Source organism: Colias philodice, chromosome 3, assembly GCF_061535455.1.
Source record: "Colias philodice isolate Cphi_HAF_F1 chromosome 3, ilColPhil1 Martin Lab GWU primary, whole genome shotgun sequence".
NCBI classification, from domain to species: domain Eukaryota; kingdom Metazoa; phylum Arthropoda; class Insecta; order Lepidoptera; family Pieridae; genus Colias; species Colias philodice.
In genome coordinates, this window is record NC_143088.1 from 3,267,753 (window position 1) to 3,295,714 (window position 27,962).

A 27,962-nucleotide genomic window follows, 5' to 3' on the forward strand; every position below is an offset into this window, starting at 1 on the left:
GATTATTCGGAACAAACAGCCAGACGGACAAAAAATTGCAAAAAATACTTTTTTAGTATATGCACAGTGTATCCATATGCTTTTATTAAAAATCGGTTAATACAAAAAACAGACTGCAATTTTATTATTGCTTTTCCACCAGAGATGTATATCTACATTGCTGTGGATTCGTTTGATAAGAAAACATTGGAAAAACACTCAATAAATCCATATAGTTACAACATAGCTTCAGTTGCCGTCACAAGGAAACGTGTAATTTTGTACGTGTGTATTTAATGAAATAAAACACAGTCATAATCATGTAAAACTTTATTTCCATAAATGATACGACTAAACAACGATTCTCAGCATACACAGCTCACATCTCTGCCGCTATTTTTGCAGTATTTATAAAGCTAATTTCTTGTCGCACGTTGAAACAAACATGAATTCTACAATTTATTTTATTAATATACATTTAAAATATACGACTCAATTTAGTTTTTTTCTAATCAAAAGCAATAAGTACGGACATGATATGGCAAAATTTTACAACATTGTAGCCAATATATCACTTATATTAACATTAATTTTTTAGTATATTGCTTTTTTATTCATAATAATGTGAAAACAATTTTTTCTGTAAATACGGAAAATAAAAATAAAACAATAGGCAAATTATACCAATGATCCTCAGACCTACACGTTATTAATTTTCAAGCAAACAAAAACACTTTTGGACGCCAATTTAAATAAAATATATTGTATTAAATAAATGCAATAACACAAAGTAAATAATTATAATTTTTAGAATTAATACTTTTAATAAGAAACCGCTTAAGCATTATAATATGGAGATCATTATAAAATAAAGAATAATTAAAAACAAATTATTGCTACAACTGAATGTAGTGCTATCTCTTTTTAATTATATAACATTGAACATGTTAAAGCGAAATGCAATTAGTGTACATATTTCAAGCTATATGAATATAATATAATATATCACTTAATTCGCAAAATATCAACACTGATATGAACCTCGTAATGAGAAGAAAGGCACAAACGATGACAAAATACTGAGTATTAACTAAGCAAAATAATTTAATTATTGTCGAATGAATGATATTTCGATATATTGATTTCAGAGAGCCTTACCTATATATAATACTAGCCTTACAGCCTACAGGTACAATACATAAGGAATATTAAAAGACAACTACAATATCTTTATAATAATGGTACTTTCGCAAAAATATTGTATTTTTTTGTGAAACTAAACAGGCGGTTGTTATACCATACGGGTCCATGCCATAATTAACATATTATATGCTATGAAACAATGTGGAAATATCTGAAGATTTAAATAAGTGTGAATTAAAATCATACTTCTAACTTAACCAGTAAATATAATTTTGGAAATGCCTTCTATTCCTGCCGCCACTGGTATTCCTATATAAACAGAAATTAACCAAAAACGACCCTTTTTATATAATAATATATAGTTTTAATTTAAAATTAAAGTGTAAATTAAGATAAGCCAATTAACAATCATAATAATTTCCCGTCATAAGTATTCTAGCAGAATATTTACAAATGGTAAGCTCTTGTGCAATTCACACCATGATGCTCTGAATTAGAATCTTAGTCAAGTGTTTTGAAGATTTTTTAGTGTAAGAGATATATTATTTTTTATGTATTTTTGTAATATATTTGTCTCCGGTGATAACATGCTTTATTCCCGGGGTAGTTATGTAAAATTAATGCCACTATACATATAACTGAAGTGAATATATGTATATAATCTAACCTAATACGCGGGTTATTATCAATGCAGGCATTTAGCATTACATAAATATAAATTTATCTGCAAAACACTTGACAATTACATCAATAAAAATTATATTACTAATATCATAATAGAGTACCAAAATAATCGAGTTACATTCACAATTTTCCATAAATAAATATTCAATTTTAAATAGACTTCTACTCTTTAATTGCACAAAGAACAATAATCAATATTTCCAGACATGACACGTTGGACTATACATAGATATCTACCAATGAGAAGCCATTCATAGATACACCACACGTATTTTAGAACAAATTATGTAGTTCTTTTTTACTTTTATTGGAGCGAATATGTCTTTTGTCACGTCACATATACAAATATTTAAAATAGTACAATCATTACTAGATGAAAAACTTCACTATGAGTGTCACACTAAAGATCTTTCACTTTTGCAGTGACCGACTTTGAGTAGAAGTGTCACTTTATAAATTAATGTGATATAATTTATGGATGGCCCCTTAATTCTGTAATGAAAGGAATATGGCAAGCTCCACTTACCGAGAGGCTATTACAGTAAAACATATATATTATTGACTAGTGATACAATTATGTGCACATTACACTAAACATGTGACAACTATAGACACAACATGATCTTTTAATATATTACCATAGTGTAGTTCGATTATCACTAGAAATAACTCAGTTGCACTTTCAGTAGGTAAAAAGAGTATTATGGAATGTAAAAAAAACTTAACCAGTAGGATAAGTTTTAAAAATATTCGTAGGCATCAATTTATTTCCTTGAAATCCGAGAAATCAATTTAATAAAGAGCGTGTGTGCCGAGCACACGTGTCAGAAGTGAAACTTCTTTGGCAAGATATGACAATATCGTCGCCAGTACTCATTTTTGGATACTAAAATCTGAAATTAAGTGCAACTATGTTACCTAGTTGATATCAAATCTATTAACGGCATAAAAATCACATATCTATACAACTCTGTATCATTCGCTATAGAATGTAAAATGTATCATATAATCGAAGCGAACACAGTGATTACAATCATTAAATGGTCCACACAGAATCTTTGATGAGAGAGAACATGTACACGGTTATATATTTGAGATATTCGAGAATTCAACACACTACATTCGTGACATCTTACTAATATGGAATTACGTATTTTCTCTGACCAAAGATATACCAATCACATTAACCGGGCAAACTAAACATAACGTGAGTGTCAACCCAGTGAGAGATTCTTAACAATGGACGAGTCATGGCTCCGTCTGTTTAGTTCCTTCGCCTCTTTAGTTATGTTCGATTCAACGAGCATAGAATGCCTCTTTGTGTTTAAATCCTTCTTCCTTCTGACCACATCTGGACTGTATGGGTCTGACCCGCGCCTATCTAGTGTACTGTGACTTTGGACATTAGAAAAAGAACTTTGTCTATGGAACGAGGGGGTCGGTTCCTGGTTTAAATTTGGTAGATACGTTTGGAACGACGGTCGGTTCTGTGCGGCTTCCATTATCGAACCTTGGGATAGAAAATATTGATCAAGTACTCGCTAGCGTTTTAATGTTTGGTAAATAAGTGCACTTGAAAGGGAGGCAAATAAAATAAGGATTAGTAAATGATGATAGGTTAATGAAAATTTGTTAATAAATGATAGGAATAATATATTAAATGATTGACATATTGAGAAAATTAAGATGAAGAGTTACAAGGTTAGGGTTTTTCTCAGAATGTTAAGGTTCAATGAGTTGTTAAAACTTCAAATTTGGACGGAGGTTTTCAATGAAATACACACATTAGGTACTAATTAAGTTTTATTTTTGGTTAGACAGTTAAAAACTAGACTAGCATGCACTAAACATATAAAGACAAGCTCACACTGAAAGCATGCGTTTGTACAGTTGCAACAAAAGATAAAAAGATATAGAATGAAGTATGACATAATTTTATACCAATTTTACATGATTAAGGGTAGATTTTTCAACAGTAAAAGAATGTTTTTACGAAAGTAAATGGAAGACTCCATTTACTTAACAAAATCATATACAATATTAATATAGATTGAAAAATCAGCCCTGAAGAAAGAAATATAAGAAGAATTGTTACAACAAGTTAGTTATACAGGAAGTAAACATACATGTCACAAATGTTAGTAGAACCAGTTTGGGATGAAATAAATGACTACTTATAATAATATGGTCTCTACTTAAAACTAAAATAAGAACTTTTTTGATATATTTAATGCTATCTCCAAAAAATACTCTAAAAACCAGTGTCTGGTGCTGTAACGAGCGATTCAAAAATGTTGCCAGATTTAAAAATTATAATATGTTTAATATTTAATATGGAAGCACTATATTTGGCACTATATTCGAATCGTTCGTATGAAGTGTGCAAGTAAATGAATATGACGTCATATACATTCTACAACCCCGATAGATTAAAGAAGTAATCTACACAATGGAATAATTATTAATCTAAAACATACCGAACCTATAAAACTTGCTTTTGCTGGACTTTGAAACTACTACCCAAGATTAAAATAAGTTTTTTACAAAAAAATGTGTGCGTGTACTAGTGTACACACGTAAGAAGTGAAACTTCTTTATGACCTTATTTTTCAAAAAATAATTTACTATACCCAACTTTACAGAAATACGTCGAATCACGCGTGGTAGGGATAAGAGAAAGATGGCGCGTAACGGAAAAATGTTACACTAAATTTTTTTCCAACCCCGATAAAGAAGTTCCACTTCAATAATTCAGCGTCTAAAAAGCTACGAATACCGGTTGTAGAATGTACATACACGAAGGTGTACAGGGTGATTTATCAGCCGATCGCTTTAAAAACCGGTGAAACCCCACAAACATAACAACAGCGCTACCTAGCATGTCATGTACAACAATGTATTCACCTTTATTTCGGTGAGAAAGCGTCACTTCAATGACCTACAATGAAAGAATTGATCTTTGAATCCGTATAACATGACGATAAACTTGAATCTTATTCATGAACGTATGAATCTTGACAAATAAATATAATTTGAAATATTTAAAAAAATTTAATGTAAGTATGTCAAAAAATTGATAAAAATCTGCAAATATTGTATATTATTATAAACAAACGAAACAAAATAGAACAAAAGCCACAAAAGAAGCTAAAACATCATAACCAAACACAAATAGCACGATTGCGATCAGTGCCCAATCCTTCTTAGTGTGTGTGCTTTTATGTGCGTGTGCATATGTACGTGTACGTGCGTTCATCTCTGTTTGTATATGTGTGCGTGTACGTGTTTGTGTGTGTGCGTGCGTGTCGTTGTGTAAATGTGTGCGTGTTTGTGTGTATGTGTGCTTACCGAGCGTTCGCACGAGCCAAGGTGTGACGGTTTGCTTCTGGTTCATCGCTGTTTGTATTTCGTTCAACGCCGCGTTCAGTTGGTGGCTTAATTCCTGAAAGGCAATAAATAAGACTTGTAATGACACTGAATAAGTTTATAATATACATAAAATTTGAAGGTAAATAGGCGAACGATATTTGTATGGAGATAAAACTCGCTATAATTGTAAAGCGATTGGCACACTGCGTAATCTAATGTCGCCATATGATGTAAACGAGTTACATCGATATTACCGAAATACAGGAACAACAGGAACAGAATAGAATAGAACAGGATAGAATACTTCGCTTATTCTCATCAACTTGTTAGCGACAATTTTATATTTTACACAAGTTTGTAGATACTAAAATCATCTAAAACGCACAACAAGACTAGTAGATATAATTGTATCTAATCTCACCTGATTACTGCACTGCGCTTGCACATGCGCGAGCTTCACTTGCGCAAGTTCCAACTCGAGGTCACGAACGCGCTGCTTCAACCGAGCCTCTGTGTCGCTTGAACTTTCCTCTTTCTCGTCGTTTTTTTGTTCGTTTTCTACGGAAACGATGTGTTTTTATAATACACTAGCGGTCCGCCCGCGCTTCGCCCGTGGTGCATATTTCGCAATAAAAGGTAGCTTATGTTCTTTCTCAGGGTCTAAACACTGTCTGTGCCAAATTTCATCAAAATCGGTCAAGTAGTTTATGCGTGAAAACCATACATACATACAAACCTTTCCTCTTTATAATATTAGTATAGATATTTTATAATATGTAAACCGTTCCCATGTCATATAGTTTAAAATTTCTCTTATTTAACCATTCGGAGAATTCTTCGTTTATATAATTATTTTCCATATATAAATATATTACATTAATAAAATGTGACTATGTATTTCTTTTACAAACCTTCTTTATTGTCCTTCTGTGCCAATTTCAAACTACAGCTCACACAATTCTTCGTGCAATCCTGCAATATGGGATATGCTAGTTATCATCATTACTGCAACATTAATAATTGAAATTCTTACTAATATTAAAAATACAAAAGTATGTTTGGTTGTCTCTCTTCACGTTGCAACGGAGCGATATTATGATATGATTTTAGTATCTAAAAATAGTAGATAGATAATAGACGTAAGCTACTTTTTTCCGCGTTAAAACAAGGCATTCCCATTGGAATTGCCTTAAAACAGAGAGCGGGCGTAGCCGCGGGCAGAAAGCTAGTTATAAACCTTTAAGTATACCTGTAAGTTATGTAGTTCTTTGTCCAATCGTGCACAGATCTCCCTATAGTCCCTGGCCACAGCTGCATAGTGTACGGACTCCTTTTGAATTTCCTCTAAATTACCGCGCGTCTGAAATATTGGTATTGATAATAAAATCAATATTATGAATTTTCCGAGTTATATTTTCGCTTTTTTAAGGTCTGTAGCGTAAAAAGTAATCAACTTTGTTGGTCAAAATGACATTCAAATTTATAATATATATTCCTTATGAGATTTTATTAGACTAGAGTTCTTCATGGTTCAGTCTTACCACTGTGAATTATTTGAATCAAAAGCTTCATAATAACTTGTGTTAAATTGAATAGAATATAATATACGAATTATAGAATATAATAATAAAGACGGGTTGCACTCCGGGAGTGCCGGCAGAAGTGAAAACTTGATTATTAACGTTGAGCATGTTTGATATTTTGGAATGGTATCCGTCTTACGCTTTTTCGATCAGGTCACGTGTCCTGACGCGAGTTTAAGATTTTATACCCATTACAGAAAAAGTGCTCAACGCCGCTAAAGAAGTTTTCACTTCAATAAATAAAATATTACCTGTGACAATTGTTTTTCGAGCGTATCCTTTTCTTGCTGTAGTTGAGTGTTGATGACTTTCAATCTCTCCAATTCAACATTGATTTTTTCCTTTTCTGCCGTTTCTGGTAACATAATACAAAACATTATATTAATGTTTCTTAAATATGTTATAAAGTAAAATATTTCTAGCAAAGTTCCTGTTACAAAGACTTCACTGTGAGTTTGTCACATCTGTGTAATATTTCCACAATGTTATTTTAAAATTACGCAATTGGTACACTCTACAAGTGACGTTATCTTTTTTTATTATTTACACAATTGCTCTTTAAAGTCTGATAAAACACGAGAAAGCAAAATTTAAATAGCAGAACAATTAATAAGTAATTCAAAGTAAACATAAAAACACAATAATAAGTAACTTATTTCTGTAAATCCATACTAATATTATAAATGCGAAAGTAACTCTGTCTGTCTGTCTGTTACTCAATCACGCCTTAACTACTGAACTAATTTGCATGAAATTTGGTATAGAGATATTTTGATACCCGAGAAAGGACATAGGTTACTTTTTACCCCGGGACATAGGATAGGTTTTATCACGGAAATCTCACGGGAACGGGAACTATACGGGTTTTTCTTTGACTGCGCGGGCGAAGCCGCGGGCGTATATTTATCACCAAGATAGGAAAAATATATATATTTTTTTAATATAGGTAAATATAATAAATGCTTACCTTTTATAAACTTCTCATATTCCAGTTGATATTTTTGCAATCGCTTCACTTTGATACTGCAAGCCAGTTTGACTAATTGACGCGACGATTCCTCCGCACGACACTTCTTTGGAAGGGTTACCCTACGAAATTATTTTAAATTGTAAAATTGAAAAGCAATCATTTTTCGTTTTTGTTTGTTGTGGTCAATATAATATTCTAATGAAACGTTTAAAAAAGTTGCATGAAAAGTTATTTTTATTAAATAAATTATTTTTGGTATTCAAATTTAGCTACCCGTTCCATATCAAGTCTACATTTAAACATTTCTTAAATACTTATTAACAGTTAAGAAAACCCTATTTTTGACAAAATTTAATTTTACAGGACTTTCTCAATCATCTAATCAAAACTTAAATTCCTTATTTAAATTTTACAATTACCTAAAATACTTGAGAACGCCTTCAAAGTCGTGTTGCAAGAGATCTTTGCGCGATCGAGTGAGTAGTGCTAAAGAGACTTGGAACAGTGTGTCCATGCCTTGCAGCAGAAATACGTCTAGAATGTGGTATACCTGAAAATATAAGAAATTATTTATATCTGGAAATTAATTGTATATATCTTTTGAGGAATAATATGAAATAATTGAATTTTTAGGGTAGCTTTTTAAACATAAAAATATATCCGTATCTAAAAGGACTATTTATTAATTAGGCATATTAGCTGCGACATTATTATTTAACCTGACTTTAAATCTAAATATCTGTCGTTCTCATAGATTTTTGAATAAATATTACGAATTTACCTAGAAACTCTTCTGTTTGTTAGTAATTTTGAAACAATAAATGAAAATGCGCCTTCAAAATTTCACACAAAGTAAACATTTTTTAAATCGATCGAGTAGTTCTCGAGTGTAATCGTAACATACAAAACTATTTTTTTAAATATTTATAATATTAGTATAGATTACAAAAAAACACTCACCAAAGGCAAAGGGAATCTCGCGGTGAAAACAGTGAGGAACCACTGCGACGCGAACATGTGCGGCTCCACGCCCAGCTCGCAGAAGTGCGCGCGCAAATCTGTTAGTTGCTCCTGTAAATATTATAACTTCTTTAGAAGCGTTGAGAGTTAAATTTCAAGGTCGCGTCATGGCAATGCCGTCACGTCACGGAGTAAGGCGACGATTTTGGTATCTTTGAATCTTGCCAAAGAAGTTTCACTTCTGACACGTGTGCTCACACGCTCTTTTATATAATAGAACGTAACAATTATATTGAAAATAGAAAAATATAGTTACGATAATTAGGTTAGACGTCAGAAGTTTCAGTAATTTATAGTTTATGTCAATTTTTTATAATTAATCGAACATCTCGAAGCAAATCGGACGGCAATTTTAACACAGCGTAATATTTTGTCTATCTCTACCTTATTATATAAATTGAAAGAAACAGAGCCATACAATTATCAATATCAAAAGATAACAAACGTAAAAACATCCCAGTTATAATAATTTAATCACTTTAAACTGGTTACCTCCATTAATCTATCGAGCTGGTGCAATCTCATGTACAAAGCCTCGAAGCCGTCCTTGTATAGCTCCCGCAATCCATACCCGTACATGAGACGTACTAGTAGACAGAATGCTTGTTCTTCTGGCATCTAATATACAAAGAAAAAATCAATAACATCGTTAATCGTATAAATACACGTAATACTTAATACATAAAATATAATAGCTATTTGCAGCAGTTTCGCCATGGTTCACTGATTGTTCATAAGAAATCTCTGCCTAACACACGCGAAGGCAGAGTTTTGCATCGGACGATTTTTGATCCTGATAGTCGTTTATCGTATGAAATTGATATTTTTGGTTTTATGGCATTCAAATGCTTTATAAATATAAATTTATAAAGAATAGAAAAAATTCGATCACGAGGCGGGACTCGAACCCGCATCCTTCGCGCCATTCCGGGGCGGATGCCTGACCAACTCAGCCACTCGTGACCCGCTAGAGCGATCGAATTTATTCTATTCTTTCGGTTTTATGTGTCTAAGGGACACACCGCGCGTCATCTATTGAGATGATTATTCTATTCTTTATAAATTTATATTTATAAATTTACGTTTATCGTATATAAAGAGCATACATACATGCAGCAGCAGCGTGGCAGCGAGGAAGCTGAGCCCCTGGCAGTAGCCCACTTCGTGGTCGTACACCGCGTACGCGCGCGCCATGCGCAGCAGCGAGTCCTGCCCGAGCCCGCCCGCCTCGCGGAAGAAGTCGTGCGCGGGGAACGTGCGCGCTATGTCACGTTGGATTACCGCTTCGAACGGACAGTCCTACGTGATAGGAAAAAAAATAATGGCATAATATATAAAAAAAATACAAAAAACAGGAGCAATAGGAACACAGATGGTGTTCTTATCGTTACATAAGCGATCTCTGTGAACAACAACAACAACGACGCACAAACGGAAAATTTTCAAAATAAACATTTTAAACAAATTACAAACGAGATTTATTTAAAGCCTGTCAACCTTATGTGAAAAAAAACAAGCAAGAAAAAATAAGTATCTCTTTTTATTTAATAACCTATTACAAATTTTATGCAATTTAATACATCAATATAACCATACAAATTAAAATAAATATAAGAAATCACACTCACCTTGCTTATAAGCGTCCTATACGTCTCCATAAGCTTATCATTCTGGTCTACATCAGCCAACCTCAGCCACACTTCACCACGAAGCGCTTCAGGCACGCCCACACGCACTAGCTGATTGAGCGCACGTGGTCTAGGACCGACCCAGCTGTAATGTGGACCTTATTTTGTAGTGGGATTCGGTTCAAATTAACTTATCTTAAAAAGGGATATTCGAAATTGAAATTAAGAAATCGAGAAAATTATTAACTGAGTGAAATGTAGAAACCAGTTTAATATAATTTATGGACGATAAAAATAGTCATTCATATGTATAGTCATTGATGAATACAACTTATTAAATCATATTATAGTTAAAGATACCATTTCTATTAATATTTTTACCTTCTCAAAACTTGAGCCCAATTTTCCAATACATCAACACCGCAATCTTTGGACACTTCCCCGGTACCGCTGAGTAACGGTTCATCACCATCTGTCAAAATTATTTTTTTTGGAAATTATAAATAATTTGTAATCGTCTTAATCATCACACTTTGAAGTAATAACTTAACTACAAATTTTAGCATTTAATTTTTTTCCCTACTTCAAAATACTTATACTTCTGATGAAATGACACTTCAAGTTCAAGACTAATTTTTAAACGAAATATTTTTGTCTATCTACTAAACAATCCGTCGAATAAATAAAATTTCTCTTCAAGACTGGCTACGTCACCAGCTACGTATCCACGCGGTTAATATAAACATGTTTAAACTGGCGACGTTGCCATCCCGTCGCAAGTTACATCCTACTTCAGCAAGTGACGTTGCCATATCCTCCTAAGAGAACCGAACCGGATATACCTTCTTTACTTACCAGAGTCCGGTTCGGAGGGCGAGGGGGGTGCTGGCGCGGCGGAGAGGGGGGAGGGCAGCAGGCTCGATAGAGACAGGGGCAGGTTGAGACGAGATCTGTCCAATTCACCAGATGTTTCCACACTTGCTACTTCGTATTGTAGCTGGCCGAGCGAGTCCACTGACTGCAGGGGTCAATTATTATTAGTATTAATCACAATATAGTCTGTAAAGTGTGAACTTAAATAGGCTTATTTATCTATATTGACTTTCACTATGTTATATCTGATTATAAACCGATTATGAATATTACAAAAATTGAAAAAGTATTTCTTATAAACTACACCATATTCACATTTTTATCTTAAAATTACAATACATTACGCATTAGATCTGTTTACCAAATTATATAAAGGCTACATAAAAAATCAAATGTAATGTACCTCTTTCAAATTGATGAAAAACTGTTGCACTAACGGCCGCTTTGAGTAGTACCAGAATCTCTCTGTCGGCGGGTACACTTTCACAGGTGTTTCAATAACTAACCTGTAAAATATTCAATAATGTCAAAATACACAAGGCATATCAATCACCGCACAAAACGAACGCACACATTCTTTTGTCATGTTTAACTTTATTAAATAAATCCTAGCAGAACCGCCGAATTTCGCAACGCCATAGAACATTTTTCCATATTTTTTTACTTTTTAAGGATTATCAAAATAGGTCCTGATTGACTTGATTTTAGCGAGGCAAACGAACAGCAATTAATTTTTATATTGTTTTAGATTTATGAGTAAATTCATTTACAAGCACAACACTAGATTAAATCTACATAATATATCAACTATTTATTTATTTCAACTAACCGCAGCGGATCCCGTATGCCCCGTATAACCAGATCCAAAGCCAACGACATATACGCCGGCGCCCCGTCCCCACTTGCCACATTGAAAGCGGCTAATGCCGATTCTCCAGCATTCCATAGAGCGCATACTGCACACCCGGAGCCACCGGACGAGCCACTCACCTGGGGAAATGTACTCTATTGTAAGGGAATAGGGTATAGTTTTGAATGTAGTATTTTCGGTGTGGTGCAGTCAGTCTGTCACTTGCGAATGTGAGTTCTATATGCAAGGGAATAGGGTATTGTTTTGAATGTAGTATTTTGCGAACTTGCAAACTTGTACTCTATTGGTCTCGAAATAGGGTTGAATTTCGCGCTGTCAATTTCAGTGTGTAGTAAACACCGCGCACCGGTACAAGTGTACTCTATTAGTGGGGGAATAGGGTACAGTTTCGGTATAGTGAGTATTATGATATACAGGACGCATTTGATGCATACGATTGCAATACTAGCGCACTTTGAAATGTGAACTTTATTAATGAGGGATAGGGTTGAATTTCGATGTGGTAATTTGAATATGGTACATAAATTGCGCACCTGCGAAAATGTACTCTATTACATGAAGAATAAGGATAAATTTCGTGCTGGTGTTATTTCGGTGTGATGTAATAACCACTCAATTACAAAAATGTTGTGTGGTTTTATGAAACTACGGTAAAAGTGAAACTTAGGCACAAAATTATCGTATTTGTACGATAATTATCGTACGGTTCGACCGTCACGCGACATGCGCTACACAGACCAAAAAGTTTGAGACGATGTAATAAAAGTTTCACTTTAAAACTGTACCCTAATACTGTTGTATTTAATCTGATTCTAACTTACCATCTCAAGTAACTGCATATCGGAATGTTTGACACTCCGCCCGGGTGCTAAAAGGATCCCGAAGCATCGTTCAATGTAAAGGCCTCCTGTGTAAGAGACCTGCAATATAAACAAGATATTAACAATTTGAATAACATATGAAACATATAAATAAGCTTATGAGTGATGATAATAATGGTTAAACCTCAAATTTTTCATCATTGTTTGAGATATTTATTTAAAAAAATTTGTATACACCAATTTTTTATTGTTAACTGACTTCATAAAAAAAATTGTCTTAAAATCAACTTAAAGCAATAAAAAAAGGACAAATTGATAGGTTAGTAATTTATAAGGATAAGGATAATGCTCCTAGGTCAATATTATTTACCGTATTGTGCATACAAGTAATGCATTTAAACTGATTCTTCCTGTTACATAAGATATTATTGCGTATATTTTCCTTAATAAATAGATGAATGTATTTTAACCAGGACTGAACATACTAACATAGTATTAAGGAAAACCACACATATTTAAACGCTAGCATAAGTGTTTGAATTTCCGGCATTTTCTGAATACCAATAAAAAACTGAGATCTGTGTCCTAATTTACATACACATTTAAAAAAGCAATAGAAAACAAGTCTTCCGTGACCTAACTCGCTGTAAATAATATATTGAATAAATCACGGTTAAAATCGGTTAGTCTTTAATTTCTAAAATATAATACTAGCGTAAAACCAATCACAAGGAGATAAATAAATAATAAACAAAAATAAAACTGACCGTCATATCATCAGAGTCGGTCTGCACATTATTCGTGACTTGCTTCACGTTGATTGTGACCTGTTTATCGATGCCACCGCGCAGCTTGTATCCGAGACGCTCTTTGGGCACGTGGCTGAATGTACCCTGAAATATAAATTGCATAGTAACTTAAATTATGATGAAGGACAATACTTCATTGCACATTTTTCCTTATCGCGCTTATGCATTTTGTAAGATGAGAATAAGAGAAAAAAGAATCTATAGGGAAAACTTATGAAGCTTTAATTTTTAATTGTGCATTTACTGAATTTAAATTTACCAGTATGGGTTACAGTCAGTAATATTTTTAGATTCAAGGGGGCAATGTGTTTCATTATGCCACGAAGACTTCAAATCCTCTCTATTACAATGGCCACGATACCCCAAAAGCTGTATAATAACAGTTATGATCACATTGGCTAGTTTTTATGCCCATAATCCTAACAGATCTTTTCCCCTACTCCATTTACCTTAGCATCAGTCTCCTTGATATCCACAGTGCACTCCAGCACATGCATCAACTGCATGGGTGGAGCAGCTGGTCCCAGGCCCTCAGTGAGGGATCCCGTCATAGAGGGCGCTGCGCTCAGGTCCCCTACGAGGGAAGACGCCATGGAGCGAGGTATCCTCTCGAACGCTTTGGCGAAACAACCTGGAAGGAATTTTATGGTGTTGGAATGGAATTAATACACATTCCCATATATGTAAATAGAAAATAAATAAATAGAAAAAATTTTAATAGCTAATGTTATAAAGTTTCTAACCTAGATATTACATCTTGGATCTGAAATCCGTACTACCATTAACCACTCTTTATTTGTTAATAATTTTAGTACGCCACAAGGATTTAGGCTATTAGCAATAACAGGATATTATTTGTATGTAAATATTCTTAAAAGTAGCGTGCAGCAAGATGATTTCACATTTTTTTCGAATTAAAATAACACACTTTTCACTACAAAATAGTGGGCGTAACAGCTGTTGACTGTACACAATTTTCCTATCCAACCTATATACTTTTACATATTATAATATAATGTAAAAAATAATTGACTATTATGCATTGCATACTTAACTACTACTCAGTACTCACCGAAAAATAAAAATATAAGCACCAAAAAACAAAACCTTATATAATATCCCGTGCTATAAACACAAATATTCACATAACAAACGCACTGATGAAACTTGATTTCGATTAGTCAATATTTTAATTATCCTCTATGTATGTAACTACAAGAGAGACACTTTTTACAATTTCAGGCCCGTTATCCCAACCATTGCTTGTAAATGTATAAAACAAACAAATCCAAACATAAAGATAAGCCGAGAGCGAATAGAGTACACTACCAGCTATTGATAATATGTATAGCGATACCATTTTTAGATAGCAATTTGTCATTTGTATTGACGTGTTTACAAACAGAATTCATAGAGGTTCGCACAAACTTTAAAATAGAACATTTTTAATTAAAATCACGCATATGCTTCAAGTATACTTTTTTTTTCAAGAGCCTTATTCTGATCATAAATTATTAATTAGTTAAAGTAATAAATAGTACAAGTAATTGCTCTATAAATAATATACAACAATGTATTCTCTAAGAGAGCATAATATTGACCTCTATAACACATTACCTTCATACTGAGTTGCCTCTATATGCATTATGTAGAGCGGATACTTTTTGTCCTTGACCTTCCATAAACAAAATCGTTTGAACAAACTGTATAGACTATATTATACAACAAAATATAAACTTATGTTTCAGAATACGGACACAGTAATGTTATATTTTACTTTTTATCAGAATCGTAACAATGTTGTAATACATTAATAAGATAAATTGACAAATGACATTAATCTCCATCTCAATGTTACACAAATTGTTGTGTTACACATATAATTATTATGAAAATGATAATTATTATGCTGATTGTATTTTTTATACCTTGAAAAAATTGAATTGACCTACAGGAATTTTGAATTTTACAGAATTCCTACACATTATTATATCGTTTATAAGTTAAACATAGCATGTCATAAATTCTATTTAGGACCGATTTTTCAATGCTTGGATAAAACTTATTCGTCGAATAATGTATAAAACTACCATTTTAAAAACGTATTCTAATTGCCCGTATTTGACAGTTTACGTGACATTTTAATATCATCGTGTAATATAGGTATATTAAGAAGAGCTGGAACGTCAACACATTTACACATTGCACATGTTAGGCCGGGAGATACTGACACAAAATTTCAGGCCATTTGTAACAGGATGGCGGTCTAGAGGGGTCTTAGTACGCAATGACAAAAAGAAAATGATGGTCAGAACGCTGGTACCGGCGGACTAGTCGCGTGGGCGTTAGTCACACTCGTCGGATAAATAGCGAAAGTCCAACGATTTGTAACACAAAAATTTTAGAATTTACCGATAGCCCTTAAAAAAGATGTAGGCGGTAGTGTCATGCCATACAGTTACGATGTGACTTACAGTCCGCCATACCGACGTGAATGCGTTGATTTAAAAAAAAAACAATTCAACCATTTGTACCGAGCTCACTTTTGCACAGGTAACCATCGTCGTGCAGCCATTTACTAAAATTGCCATGCCATACTTTTCGGACGATTCCAAATGGTCGCCATACCGCGGAAAAGTCAAACGATTTGTAAATCGTTTGACTTTCGCTATTTATCCGACGAGTTCGACTAACGCCCACGCGACTAGTCCGCCGGTACCAGCGTTCTGAGTTCTGACCATCATTTTTCTTTTAGTCATTGCGTAATAAGACCTCTGTAGAACCGCCATTCTGTTACAAATGACCCGAAATTTTGTGTCAGTATCTCCCGGCCTATGTATGTGTCATATTTTGCAATTGTTTATAAATACAGGGTGATGTAATTGGTGTAGTACGAATATCTAAAAATCTATGAAGAATTTTGTGATACAGTAAATGGAAGAATTATAGACTATTTTACAGTATTTAATAAAATCATTTAATTTTTTGTTCATTTTCATTAGAAATGTCAATTTTTCTCACCAAGGTGGAAATTTGGATGATAAGGATCTTGTTAGAAAAATATAAATTTTGACTAAAATCGGCATTTTTTTTTTTCAAAAATCAAATAACTAATTAATAATCAGAGTTATCACATTATTAAAAAAAATTTTTACCTACTTGATGCAATCCTCAAAGATCTCAACCCAATAGAGTTACTATGGGGCATAATTAAAGGGAAAGTAGCATCACAAAATGTGAACTTTAACTTGAAAACTGTGTAAGAATTATTTAGAAAGGAAGCAAATGCTATTAGTCTGGATATGTTTAGTGACGTTTGGAGAAAGACGCGAGAACATGAGGAAAAATATATTCAATTAGAACCAAAAGTAGATAATTACACTGACTCATTTATAATAACATTAAGAAATTCCGACAACGAAACATCGAGTTCTTCGAGCGATGAAAGTTTCAGTGAAGTAGAAGATTACGATTATGATTAAATAGATTCTTCTTCTTCTCTATAGATACTGCTTTCTGAATTGGTGGTAAATGTTAAAACTGTTAAACTGTTATGACGATTCAAAAGTGCTTCTAGAAGAAGTCTAATTGTATAAATGTTTGAGTTTGAGTTTAAAACCAATAGTGTGAAAATTATACAATAAACATGTAACACATATTTGTTAGCGCGTATTGGTAGGTATTACGTACTTACTACAAATATAATATTTCTTAGATATCTTTACTCGACCAAAGTCAGGAATTTAATTATTATTTGATAATTGAATGATTATTAATACTTTTATCCAATTGATTATTATTAGAATAAATAATTAACTTCATCAATTGATTTACTTTTAAATTATAATTTTACAGGTAAATTATGAGAGCTTTCATAAGTAATTATATTTGCATATACATATCTACAACGCACCCATTTTACAATTCAAGTCTAAAATGAAACTAGAGTCGCATTTATTTTTGAACATACTGTAAGTGAAATTGCATAAGTGTGAGTACTGTGAACATGCCAGCTTTCCCTAATTGACCGATACTTAATTGGACGGATAAGTTTTATCCAAGCATTGAAAAATCGGCCCTTATACATATATAATTATTTATCTGAGTCTTCTTACCGAATTCCGAAATAAATTCTGCTAATTACCAAATCATTGGTTTAAAAAATATTATTTTTAAATTACCAAGTGATACGTTTGATATCTGGTAGTAGACTGTTTTCTATTATTTAAACATCTCATTGTAATGTGTGCCGAAATGATTGCTACAACTAATATTAAATGATTCGACTAACATCTGTCATACATACAACAAAGGATTTACAACCTTATTGCTTTGGTATAGTGTTGATTTTTCAGTCTTGCTTGGGTTAATTTTAATGTTAAATAACGCACTCCTCAATCACGTTGGTTACCGGCAAAAATATCATTATCAATGATATTTTTGTTTATTAGTGAAATGATACAACAATTGCAGCAGATAAGAAATTGATTTTGATAAGATTTCGCAATTAATTTTAAACTCGCATTTTGCTATTATTTCTTTTATATATTTTTAGTTAAAATGATGTGATTTGCTCTAAAAATTAAATATAAGAAATAACTCCCAATCAATTTTTTTAGTAGCTTCTCAGTTCACAGACTCATTAATCTCTATTAAGGGCCGATTTTTCAATGCTTGGATAAAACTTATCCGTCCAATAAAGTATTACACGATAATATTAAAATGTCACGTAAACTGTCAAATACGGGCAATTAGAATACGTTTTTAAAATGGTAGTTTTATACATTGTTCGACGAATAAGTTTTAACCAAGGATTGAAAAATCAGCCCTAAATTTAAGAAAAAATTTAATATAATATAATTTTTATTTTTAGGGTTAGTATATGAATCACGCATTAGAAATATCCCATGCAATAATAAATAATGAGTGTGCGTAGATAAGTTGTAGTGAGGTTGGAACAATATGATTAATGTTGTGAAATGCATTCGTCATTAAAATAAGCTCTGACGTTCGTATGTATAAGTTTTATAGCATTTACAGAAAAAGTCATATAATATACATATTTGGTTTTGGGTTTCTAAAAGATGAAACATTATGAATGACTTGTATATAATGAAAAACTATTACAATTTTTAGAAGAATGCGAGCTCAAGATTATGTTTTGGAATGGACCAAATGCTTTGAGGGTAGGTTTAGTCAACACGATTACGCACGCGTGCGTGTGTGCGTGTGGAAAAACGCAATGAATGACGCCTGTATGTTTTTTTATCCCTTTTACACCTAACTTGGCAAGTGGGTGTGAAAGGAATAAAAAAACATACAGGCGTCATTCAAGGTCATATTTTCTTGTTACAAGTTAATGTTCATACTGAAATCTCCAGTGTATTAGATATAAGCTTCTTGGTGTGTATATACTCACTGGACACCTGCGTGACGGCCTCCGCGATGTGGCAGCGGAACACGTGGCACCTGTACACGGCGGACTCGCGGGTCTCCCCGTGCGACCACGTGAACGCGAAGCACGACGCGACGGGCGAACCGGCAGAACCGCGCGCGTAGAAAGAGATGCGGTTCACTGCGTAACGCGCCATCACGCTGTTCGTGTCCGCTTGGTAGAGACTGTACGAACGTTTTATATATTATATTAATGTATAACGCACTTACTTTCAGCGCTTGCTGAAAATGTGCCTGATAATCTATTCGGCATTTTTAAACTTAACACTATTTGAACCGGTTTTAACGCTTGCTGAAAATGTCCCTCATAACCTATTTAACATTTATATACATTTCTCGCCATTTTAACACAGGTAAGCTAAACAGAAAATATAAGAAAGCTGCGATACCATACCCATATAATTAGTTTTGAATAAGAAAATTGTTATTTATCCGAAATATAAACTGACAATATAATCTCATCTATAACAACCAATCTCGATATTGGATTAAATCGATGGTTGACCAACAACCAAAACCTAACCTTACCAAAAGATTACATAGAATTAAACACATTTTTATCAGACTTCAGATAATACGAGCATTCATTCATACAGAATTGTACTGTTCTTTATGTATGAAATCATGATTTTACCGTCGAGCATTTCTTCATAAATAATTCTACTTTTCCTAATTTTACCGTCATTAAATATCAATGTTAGCTAATCTTGAAACTCGACCTATTATTGAATACTTACACAACAAGTCCCTGCGAGCAGACCGGTATAGATATAGACACGGCGATGCCATCTCTGTTCTCTGGCATGGAGCTGAGCTCATTCATGATCCTCTGTATGTCCGTCTCCGACTTGGGGTCGGCGATGTTCTGCGCGCCCAGGTAACTGACGCCGCAGAACACCGTGCATTCTTGGTCCACATCTGATACTGAAGGAAGAATTTATTTAAGAAGTTCTAGGGAATAATAGGGTAGTTCTTAGAAGTTTTCAATAGTGCAATTTTATTCTAAAAACATTACTTGATATATAGACGAACTTATGCTTTTTAAGCTAGCCGCAGTGAAAAAGTCACGTCGTTCGCAAATTCACTAATAAAAAATAATGAGCATTTAAAAGCAGAATTAAAGTGATGCACCCTTTTATGATGTAGAAGTACACATGTCCATCTCCATTAAAAGATATACATATTACACAAACAAAACATTCATATGCTTATTTTTACGACTATAAAGCTATACAATTCACCATCTTATTAGTCAATCTCGCAAAAAATGTAAATAATCTTCCTCACCTTCATCATCACTCTCAGTCGGTTTCATGTGGTCCTGTTTCTCCGTGGGTGATGGTGTCGATATATCGGCAGAGGTGGACCCGTCCATCACCTCGTAGAACTTCGAACCTCCGACGAGGCGGCAGGAATCCTACAAAATAACATCAGTATGTATCACTCGTAATTAACGTGAGATTTACGGCGTAATTTATTTAGAAAAAGGTGTAGGACAAGGAATAATTTACACATCTGCGCAATAAAAGAAGACAAATGTGTATCTTTATGTCTTGAATTGTAAATATTTTACGTTGTAAAACTTTTCCTTCTTCTAATTTCATATCTACCAACTGAATTAAATTAGCTATATTGTTTCCTTTAACGGGAAATCTTCCCGATGCCATTAAATAGTATTCATAACTATGAATGTTCTACGTTTCTTCGATAAAACCGGTATGATCTGACAATTTATTGCAAATTCTCAGATGACTCGGTAAAACTGGAAACAGATGCAAATTGCGGCAGTGTTTATATTTTAAGTACCGACACCAACCCTATGTAATGTAAACAAATCCTATCTCATTATAAATAAATGACTTAAGATAGTCAAGTAAGATAGTATCTTAGACTTCTACATTGAAACAGCATAGAATCTTGAGTTCGATCTTAGTTTTTGACTACACAAAAATATAGCAGAACACAGTGTGAACACAACTATGTACTTAAAAATAAAGTGCTTCTTGTGCTTGAAATAATTTTAACCTCTAGTATCTTTATTATAATAAGTTGTTTTACCGAAGTAAAAAATAAATAGAAAGCCTTTTACTTGGCGCTACACATAAACATAGTTTTTATAAATTAACATCAGCTTAGTGTTTTATTAGATGCATATGCCTACTACTTGTCCCTGTGGCAAAATTGGCATGATATCTCCTCATAAGCGGATATGTTCATAATATGCCAAGTTACTTTCGATACTTCGCCTTTGGCCCAAGAGTATACATTTGTATAACATCTTTTATACTGTTAAATTCATAGACATAACTACGACAATCTTCTTACATCACTAGGCTGCTCTGTAATAAAATGACGTCATAAACCAAACCATGCTTAGGAAGTAGGCAAATGAAACGAATCTCTTAGCGTCAAAGTTACTGACGTGTAAAAGACGTAAAACATAGCAAAGTATTATGTACGTCACTAATAACTAATAAAAAGTCAAGTGCAATTTCGAATCACGTGTCGTGCATTGCTATAACGTTGTTGAATATTCTCCATTTTTAGTATGCTTTCTCAAATATTTTATCTATTATCTTATATATAAAAATGAATCGCAAAATGTGTTGGTAAGCGCATAACTCGAGAACGGCTGAACCGATTTCGATAATTCTTTTTTTATTATATTCCTTGAAGTACGAGGATGGTTTTTATGTAGAGAAAACGTAAATACGTACCACGGGCGAAGCCGGGGCGGACCGCTAGTATTTCATAAATTTATATGACAATTCCTCTTTGACTTTAGTAACTTAATAATTTATAACTAAAGAAAACACTCAGGATTCAGGATAGATTTATTATTTAAAAATTAATAAATATACATATAGACTTACCATGCATATAGCATTAATTAATAAATAATAATTTGATTGCGAATAGTATTAGTAATTTTAATCAAATAGAACAAGATGTACAATAATTACCATCACTATTATTTGAGACAACCGGCTCCCGTGTGTCATTTTCACAACTCGCACGATATTTTTAATTCCCACGACATTAACAATTAAATAATATGAATTTTTTACACAACACAAGGCACGTCAACGATTGAATACTAATAACAAAACACTACTGTACAAGGATACAGACGGTGTCCCTGTGATTCATCCAACCCACAAGTCAAGTTAGTTATCAAATTAATATTGTCGACAATTTTAAACTCTGATAATAAGTTAATAATAGAAAGAGTTTTATGATGGTAATGTATATATTTTGCTTTCAAATATCAATCAACCTTATTAAAAATCAAACTCCTACGAAATCCTGATAAGGATTCTAAGAACAGATTTGGAAATTTGTCGATTACCTACAATTCTACTTAACAATGTGATATGATAGCTAAGCTATGCTAAGCAATGTGATAGCTAAACAAACAAACATATGTAACGGTTACTATTTGTAGTCCCAACAAAAAAGTATCCGAAAATAGAATCGATAGCTCTCCTGCTAATACTACCCAAACGGAGGGTGTTAATTTACCTTGACTACGACCTTGGCGAACATCATTAATTAGAACCGGCATTGCTTTCTTAATGGTCCATTATCACTGACACCGCCCAGCACCAATATTACTAAAACGATCACTGATCACACTTTATTGGTCTATTGCTTGATTGCTAAAACTATACTCCTTAAACAGTCCTTTAAGGCCCTAATCATTTTTTTTAATTTTATATATCTTTAGGTGTGGAGCTTCATTATCAACAATAACTTAAAAGAACCGGCTATCATTTAAAAATTGCTAAGAATTTGTTAAGCAAACAAAGCGATATTGGTTTCGATAGATTAAACACTAATGCGAAAAATTGTTATATGTGGAATTTAGACACCTATTCACCACATATTTACGCCTGCAAAAACTTTTTCAATTAGTCCTAATTAATTCGAATAACTAGGCACCGACTATGTGAGTTCGTTGTCACTTCCGAAACACATTTTACACTTTTAACGAAAAAATGTCCACGTAATTGTTATTCTTAGTCACTTGTAACACGAAGTCTGTCGACCACCGAGCTGCCTGACTAAAGAACGCACAATGGAGTCCGCCTGAGCCCTGAACCACAACAAGCGAGATAATTAACTAACACTTATCGTATTGAATACTTGAGATAGCGATGTCTTACTGGCTACAATTTATGTTTTCTGTTATCGATACAATTAGTGACGGAAACGTTATCGACGAAATTTAACTCTTTTCTACACATTACGGATTTAAAGTAATAATATTTTGTAGTGATCGAATATCAATACAATAAATCGGAGAACCTGAACGTGACAGAGATTATACGACTATAGTTTATCTCCTATAAAAGCTAGGTGCACCGTGCAAGTAGTATAAATAAATTATTTTTTGATAATAATATATGTTACAGTCAAAACGCATTGCTGGTCAAAACCACTGCTGACTGCAAAAATCTGTCAAAACTGCTTTTGAGTGCAAAAACATTGTTTCAAATATACAGGATTTTGTTACCATGGTAAAACGATTAGAGTATACTTACCTCCTCATACGTATTATTGTCATAATAATTTATATTTCTTTGCTAATGTACGTAGGAGTGTCGAGACCCTTTTCGACCTAACTATTTAAAAGCTACATTAAATTTAAAGTATTAAAAGAAAACCCTCTAACGCCCTGTTTCGCAGAAAATAAGTGATTAAGTGTAACCAGATACACCTATCTTACAGGCGTATCGTCTAGCAAATGCCTTATTATTCTAAAGTGTAGACTGACCCGACAATCCTTAACAATCTTTAATGAAGATTATTTGGAGCTCTACGCGCATGCAATTTAAAGCAAGTATTAACCCTGAAATTTATTGATATCTATACTAAAATAATACTAGAATGCGATTGATGAAGTGTTATAAAAACATGTCTTTTTCGATAGTATTCAAATGAGTAACACAAAAGCAATGTTGATTTTTTTATGCCATAAAATTTCAAAAGTATAAATTAATTGGACGTAATTTTGAATTAACTGAGGAAGTAGAACGAGACCTTTCAGTACGTATCTACTTTCTGTACTGAATGCTTAATCTTCAAAACTTTGGAGTTAAAACATTTTTTCATCAAGGTAGGTGATATTAAAAAATGCGAACGATACGCTATGTTGCCGTTTCACTATAAAGAAAAAAGAATTAAGAAAAAATAAAGCGAAATGTCGGACTTCTGCCCTTTAACATTTATCTGGGTAACATGATGCCCCAGTAACCTATAAAAACTTCACTCCCAATGTGGATGGAAATCTCAACACCTAATGCAATTACTAACGTAGGAGTTTTTACAACAGCTTCAACCCTCTGCATTTTATCAATGTTACGTAAGAATAATTGCTTTAATAATAATTGTTATAGGCTATTGTACACTAATAAAATTTTATGGTACTATTAGATTTTATATGTTATGTGAAAACAAGCTGGGGAGTTCTAGCTGATGGTAACAAGGAAAGTTAAAAGTCCAAACTCAGAGAACATAAAAAGTGCGAAAGGATAATTTGATAATTCTTTTAATAGTTTACTGCTTAAGACCTATTGTCTACGAAGCTATAGGAAAATAAGAATTTAGAAAGATCCGGACTTAAGTACTCAGTACTGTATATTTTAATATATAGTTTTGTAAAATTGTAATGCATTGTTTATAAACATTTGAAAAATTCAGGCGTCTCTATAAGGACGCGGTTTCGAATCCCGCTGCATAATCGAATTTTCTTCTTATAATGAGACGTTGCGTGTATATATATTGTATGAATTTTATGAATATTTATTTTGATAATGATAAATCTGTTTTAGTCCACGTAAAAGATGTCTACTTCCCATTACGATCGCTCTTGTATTACATATTTGTGTTTAAATAAATTGAAATTTAATTAATGTTGAAACTACACAGTACAAGTTCACATAGTCCGTGATTTCCAACATTGATTCGACCGTCGAATCGTGTTAACTGCTAAGTCAATTTACCGCGGGAATTGGTGTCCCACTTACACGTTTTACGGTCGAATAAATTGGTAAAAGTTACAAAGGATATTATAACGAATTTATTGCGTACGTTGTTATCCGCTTATGCCAATAGCAATTAGCTATCGGAATAGTAATCGATAGTAACATTTAAAATGTGTTAATGATTATCATTTTAACACAATAAAAGATATCGAAACTGCGAGAATATTATTTTTGGAATCATATGCCGAAAAAACGTACACGTATCCTGTTGTCCATGGAGACCAATATTAGTTATTTGTTTCATTTAGTGTGAAGAATTTTACATCTTGGGAATGAATGAAGTGCAGCAATGTTTGCCGACACATGAAATATCTTGTTCTTGAGGCATCAGGCAAGATGTAAACAATCCTATCCAGTTAACAATTGTCATAAGTACTTACATGATTAAATTTTAAATCTACAAATCCATTTGACTACTGTAACTATGCTCTAGAGTCTAGCTAGTACATTTTACTTGGAAATTCCTGAAACACAGGTTTTCCTGATTTTCATTCCAACATAATAACTTCTAAGCTTCTATGTATTTTAAAAAATATCAGAAGAAATCTAAGAACCATTAACCTATACATATGAAAAATATCATAATAGAAAAGATATAGCGCAGAATTTCCACTCACTTGATCTGTTGTCGGTTTCTCCAGTGAAGCACCATCCACATCGCCCATCCTAGTCTCTGTATCACTCTCTACTTCGAAAATAACCTTATAGAGATCTAATCCTTCCGGAACGTTCGATTCTATATTAGCCTCAGGGCGTATTGTTAATTCCTGGTTAATTAGCTGACTGCGACTGATCCGGAGAGACCCTTGTAACGACTCTGAAATAGCCTGTAATATGAATGTAACAATAAACATGATATTTTATAGAGATGAACATATATTTTTTATTTAAGGGCCGGCGCCCACTGCCGGCACGGCACGGCATGGCACGGCAGAGCATCCCGCGGCGTGCAATGGCATCCCGCGGCATGCCGTGGCATCCTGCTAAAAGCCCCACTAATGCTGCATAAGTTTCAACCTTATTTCAACTAGCTAGCAATCATAATTCCTCGACCCCAAAGCAAGACACGTCATGCCGCCGCATCCTGCGGCGTGCCGCGTCATGCTGCAGCATCCTGCGACACGTCGCGGCATCGTGGCATCGAAATAAAGTAACTTGAATTCTAAACTGATTGAAATAAGATTCAAAATAACTTCATTAGTAATAAAATCCTCTGCCCTGCCATGCCACGCCGTGCCGGCAGTGGGCGCCGGCCCTAAGGGTAATATTATATTAGGCTTATATACTTGTGTAGTTTTGTAATGAGAAATAAATAAATTGTTTTAGCTGTTTAATTTCAAAGTGTTACCTATATTTATGTTCTAAAGAGCAAAGTCCTTATTTGATTTTAATTTATTTTACTATAAGAAAGCTTTACCAAGTAGATAATAAGTATAATAAAATATTTATATCACAGGACACCCAGGCATCAAATTCATCACCCGCAATTTTTAAATCTGTAATATCTTCGAAAATATTCACTTAAATCATACGGTGTAAAGGGCCATATAGATCTATATTAAACGAACAATGTATTCAAGGTATTTAATTGGTTAAGGATTAATGCTGTATTGGTTAAAATCGCATCGAAAATTAGCCATTATTTTTCGTAAAAAGTAAATGACAAAAAAATGTTATTGTGGGTTATCCATAAGAGATAGACATATACCATCGCGGACTTTTCTATAGACCTTTTCAATGTGTATAATACTTAGTACATTATTTTGATAAAACTCGTAGGGTTCAAGCCTGCGTTTGCAATGTAAGCGGAAAAAATGTAATTTTTTACGACATCACTTTAGAAACCTCAAAAATAACAGTACTTCTTCACTATTTAATGGATGTTATTATACATATAAACCTTCCTCTTGAATCACTCTATCTATTAAAAAAAACCGCATCAAAATCCGTTGCGTAGTTTCAAAGATTTAAGCGTACAAAGGGACATAGGGACATAAGGACATAGGGACATAGGGACAGGGAAATCGACTTTGTTTTATACTATGTCACATGAGTAGAAAGACGGAACAGAGACTAAGCTTCTTAAGAACGTGCAAAATTGTTACCTATTTTGGTAGGGTTGTCACAATAGGTTAAGACAAATTAAACAAAACTACCTACTACAACCCAACCTAGGTATGTACACACTTACAATACATACATACATACTTACAAATGCTAAACTTGTAATAATAATGAAAGGTAAAAACACACCATGTACAATTCTCATCTTATTAAAAAAGGACCTAATAAAATAAACGCAAGTAGGTACTTACTTGAAAAAGTAATAATCAAAATATTTACTCACCTATTGTACTCCTTGAGATAGTTGAAGTATGATATATTTTTGGTTTTTCTACTATTATTCATACACACAGTACAATAAACAACCATTTTTGACAATGAAATATTACGTTTTATATTAAAATATTCAAACTTGCAAGTTGCAACTAATAAAACAAACAACGTGCGTCGTATCAACCCTGAGACTGTCCTCTGCCTAAACCGGTTTTTTCCAGAATCGCTGCGTACGCGACAAGCGGCCAGAGTCACACACACATGGCCCCGCGTACTTGTAGTAGTGCAATCAATTCTCGCGTTTGTTTGAAGCTTAGTCTCTGTTCCGTCTTTCTACTCATGTGACTATGTAGTGATACTGTCAAGGGATACCC

The 27,962-nt window shown here is 33.4% G+C and overlaps 1 protein-coding gene across 7 annotated transcripts in view; it reads right to left on the reverse strand.

The window, feature by feature from the left end:
• Positions 1 to 294: 294 nt before the first annotated feature.
• The window catches only part of GAPcenA (GTPase activating protein and centrosome-associated), a 28,495-nt gene continuing 827 nt past the window's right edge, over positions 295 to 27,962 (reverse strand). For 2 of the 7 annotated variants that reach the window (XM_089713399.1, XM_089713391.1), the window contains exons 3-25: positions 25,869 to 26,078; positions 20,492 to 20,621; positions 19,942 to 20,128; positions 19,170 to 19,369; positions 14,200 to 14,381; positions 13,709 to 13,834; positions 12,942 to 13,040; positions 12,079 to 12,239; positions 11,653 to 11,755; positions 11,232 to 11,394; positions 10,758 to 10,848; positions 10,377 to 10,521; positions 9,859 to 10,047; positions 9,241 to 9,366; positions 8,689 to 8,799; positions 8,148 to 8,278; positions 7,726 to 7,847; positions 7,010 to 7,113; positions 6,425 to 6,535; positions 6,087 to 6,147; positions 5,597 to 5,733; positions 5,155 to 5,248; positions 295 to 3,316 (exon numbers count right to left, since the gene is read on the reverse strand). In XM_089713399.1, coding sequence (XP_089569525.1) covers positions 3,021 to 3,316; positions 5,155 to 5,248; positions 5,597 to 5,733; positions 6,087 to 6,147; positions 6,425 to 6,535; positions 7,010 to 7,113; positions 7,726 to 7,847; positions 8,148 to 8,278; positions 8,689 to 8,799; positions 9,241 to 9,366; positions 9,859 to 10,047; positions 10,377 to 10,521; positions 10,758 to 10,848; positions 11,232 to 11,394; positions 11,653 to 11,755; positions 12,079 to 12,239; positions 12,942 to 13,040; positions 13,709 to 13,834; positions 14,200 to 14,381; positions 19,170 to 19,369; positions 19,942 to 20,128; positions 20,492 to 20,621; positions 25,869 to 26,078 — 3,279 coding nt within the window. In that variant the 3' untranslated portion in view covers positions 295 to 3,020. Of the gene's footprint in view, positions 3,317 to 4,710; positions 4,745 to 5,154; positions 5,249 to 5,596; positions 5,734 to 6,086; positions 6,148 to 6,424; positions 6,536 to 7,009; positions 7,114 to 7,725; positions 7,848 to 8,147; positions 8,279 to 8,688; positions 8,800 to 9,240; positions 9,367 to 9,858; positions 10,048 to 10,376; positions 10,522 to 10,757; positions 10,849 to 11,231; positions 11,395 to 11,652; positions 11,756 to 12,078; positions 12,240 to 12,941; positions 13,041 to 13,708; positions 13,835 to 14,199; positions 14,382 to 19,169; positions 19,370 to 19,941; positions 20,129 to 20,491; positions 20,622 to 22,167; positions 22,352 to 22,726; positions 23,353 to 25,868; positions 26,079 to 27,962 lie in introns of those variants that run through there. The other 5 variants (XM_089713416.1, XM_089713407.1, XM_089713425.1 and 2 more) reach the window with 5 other exon arrangements.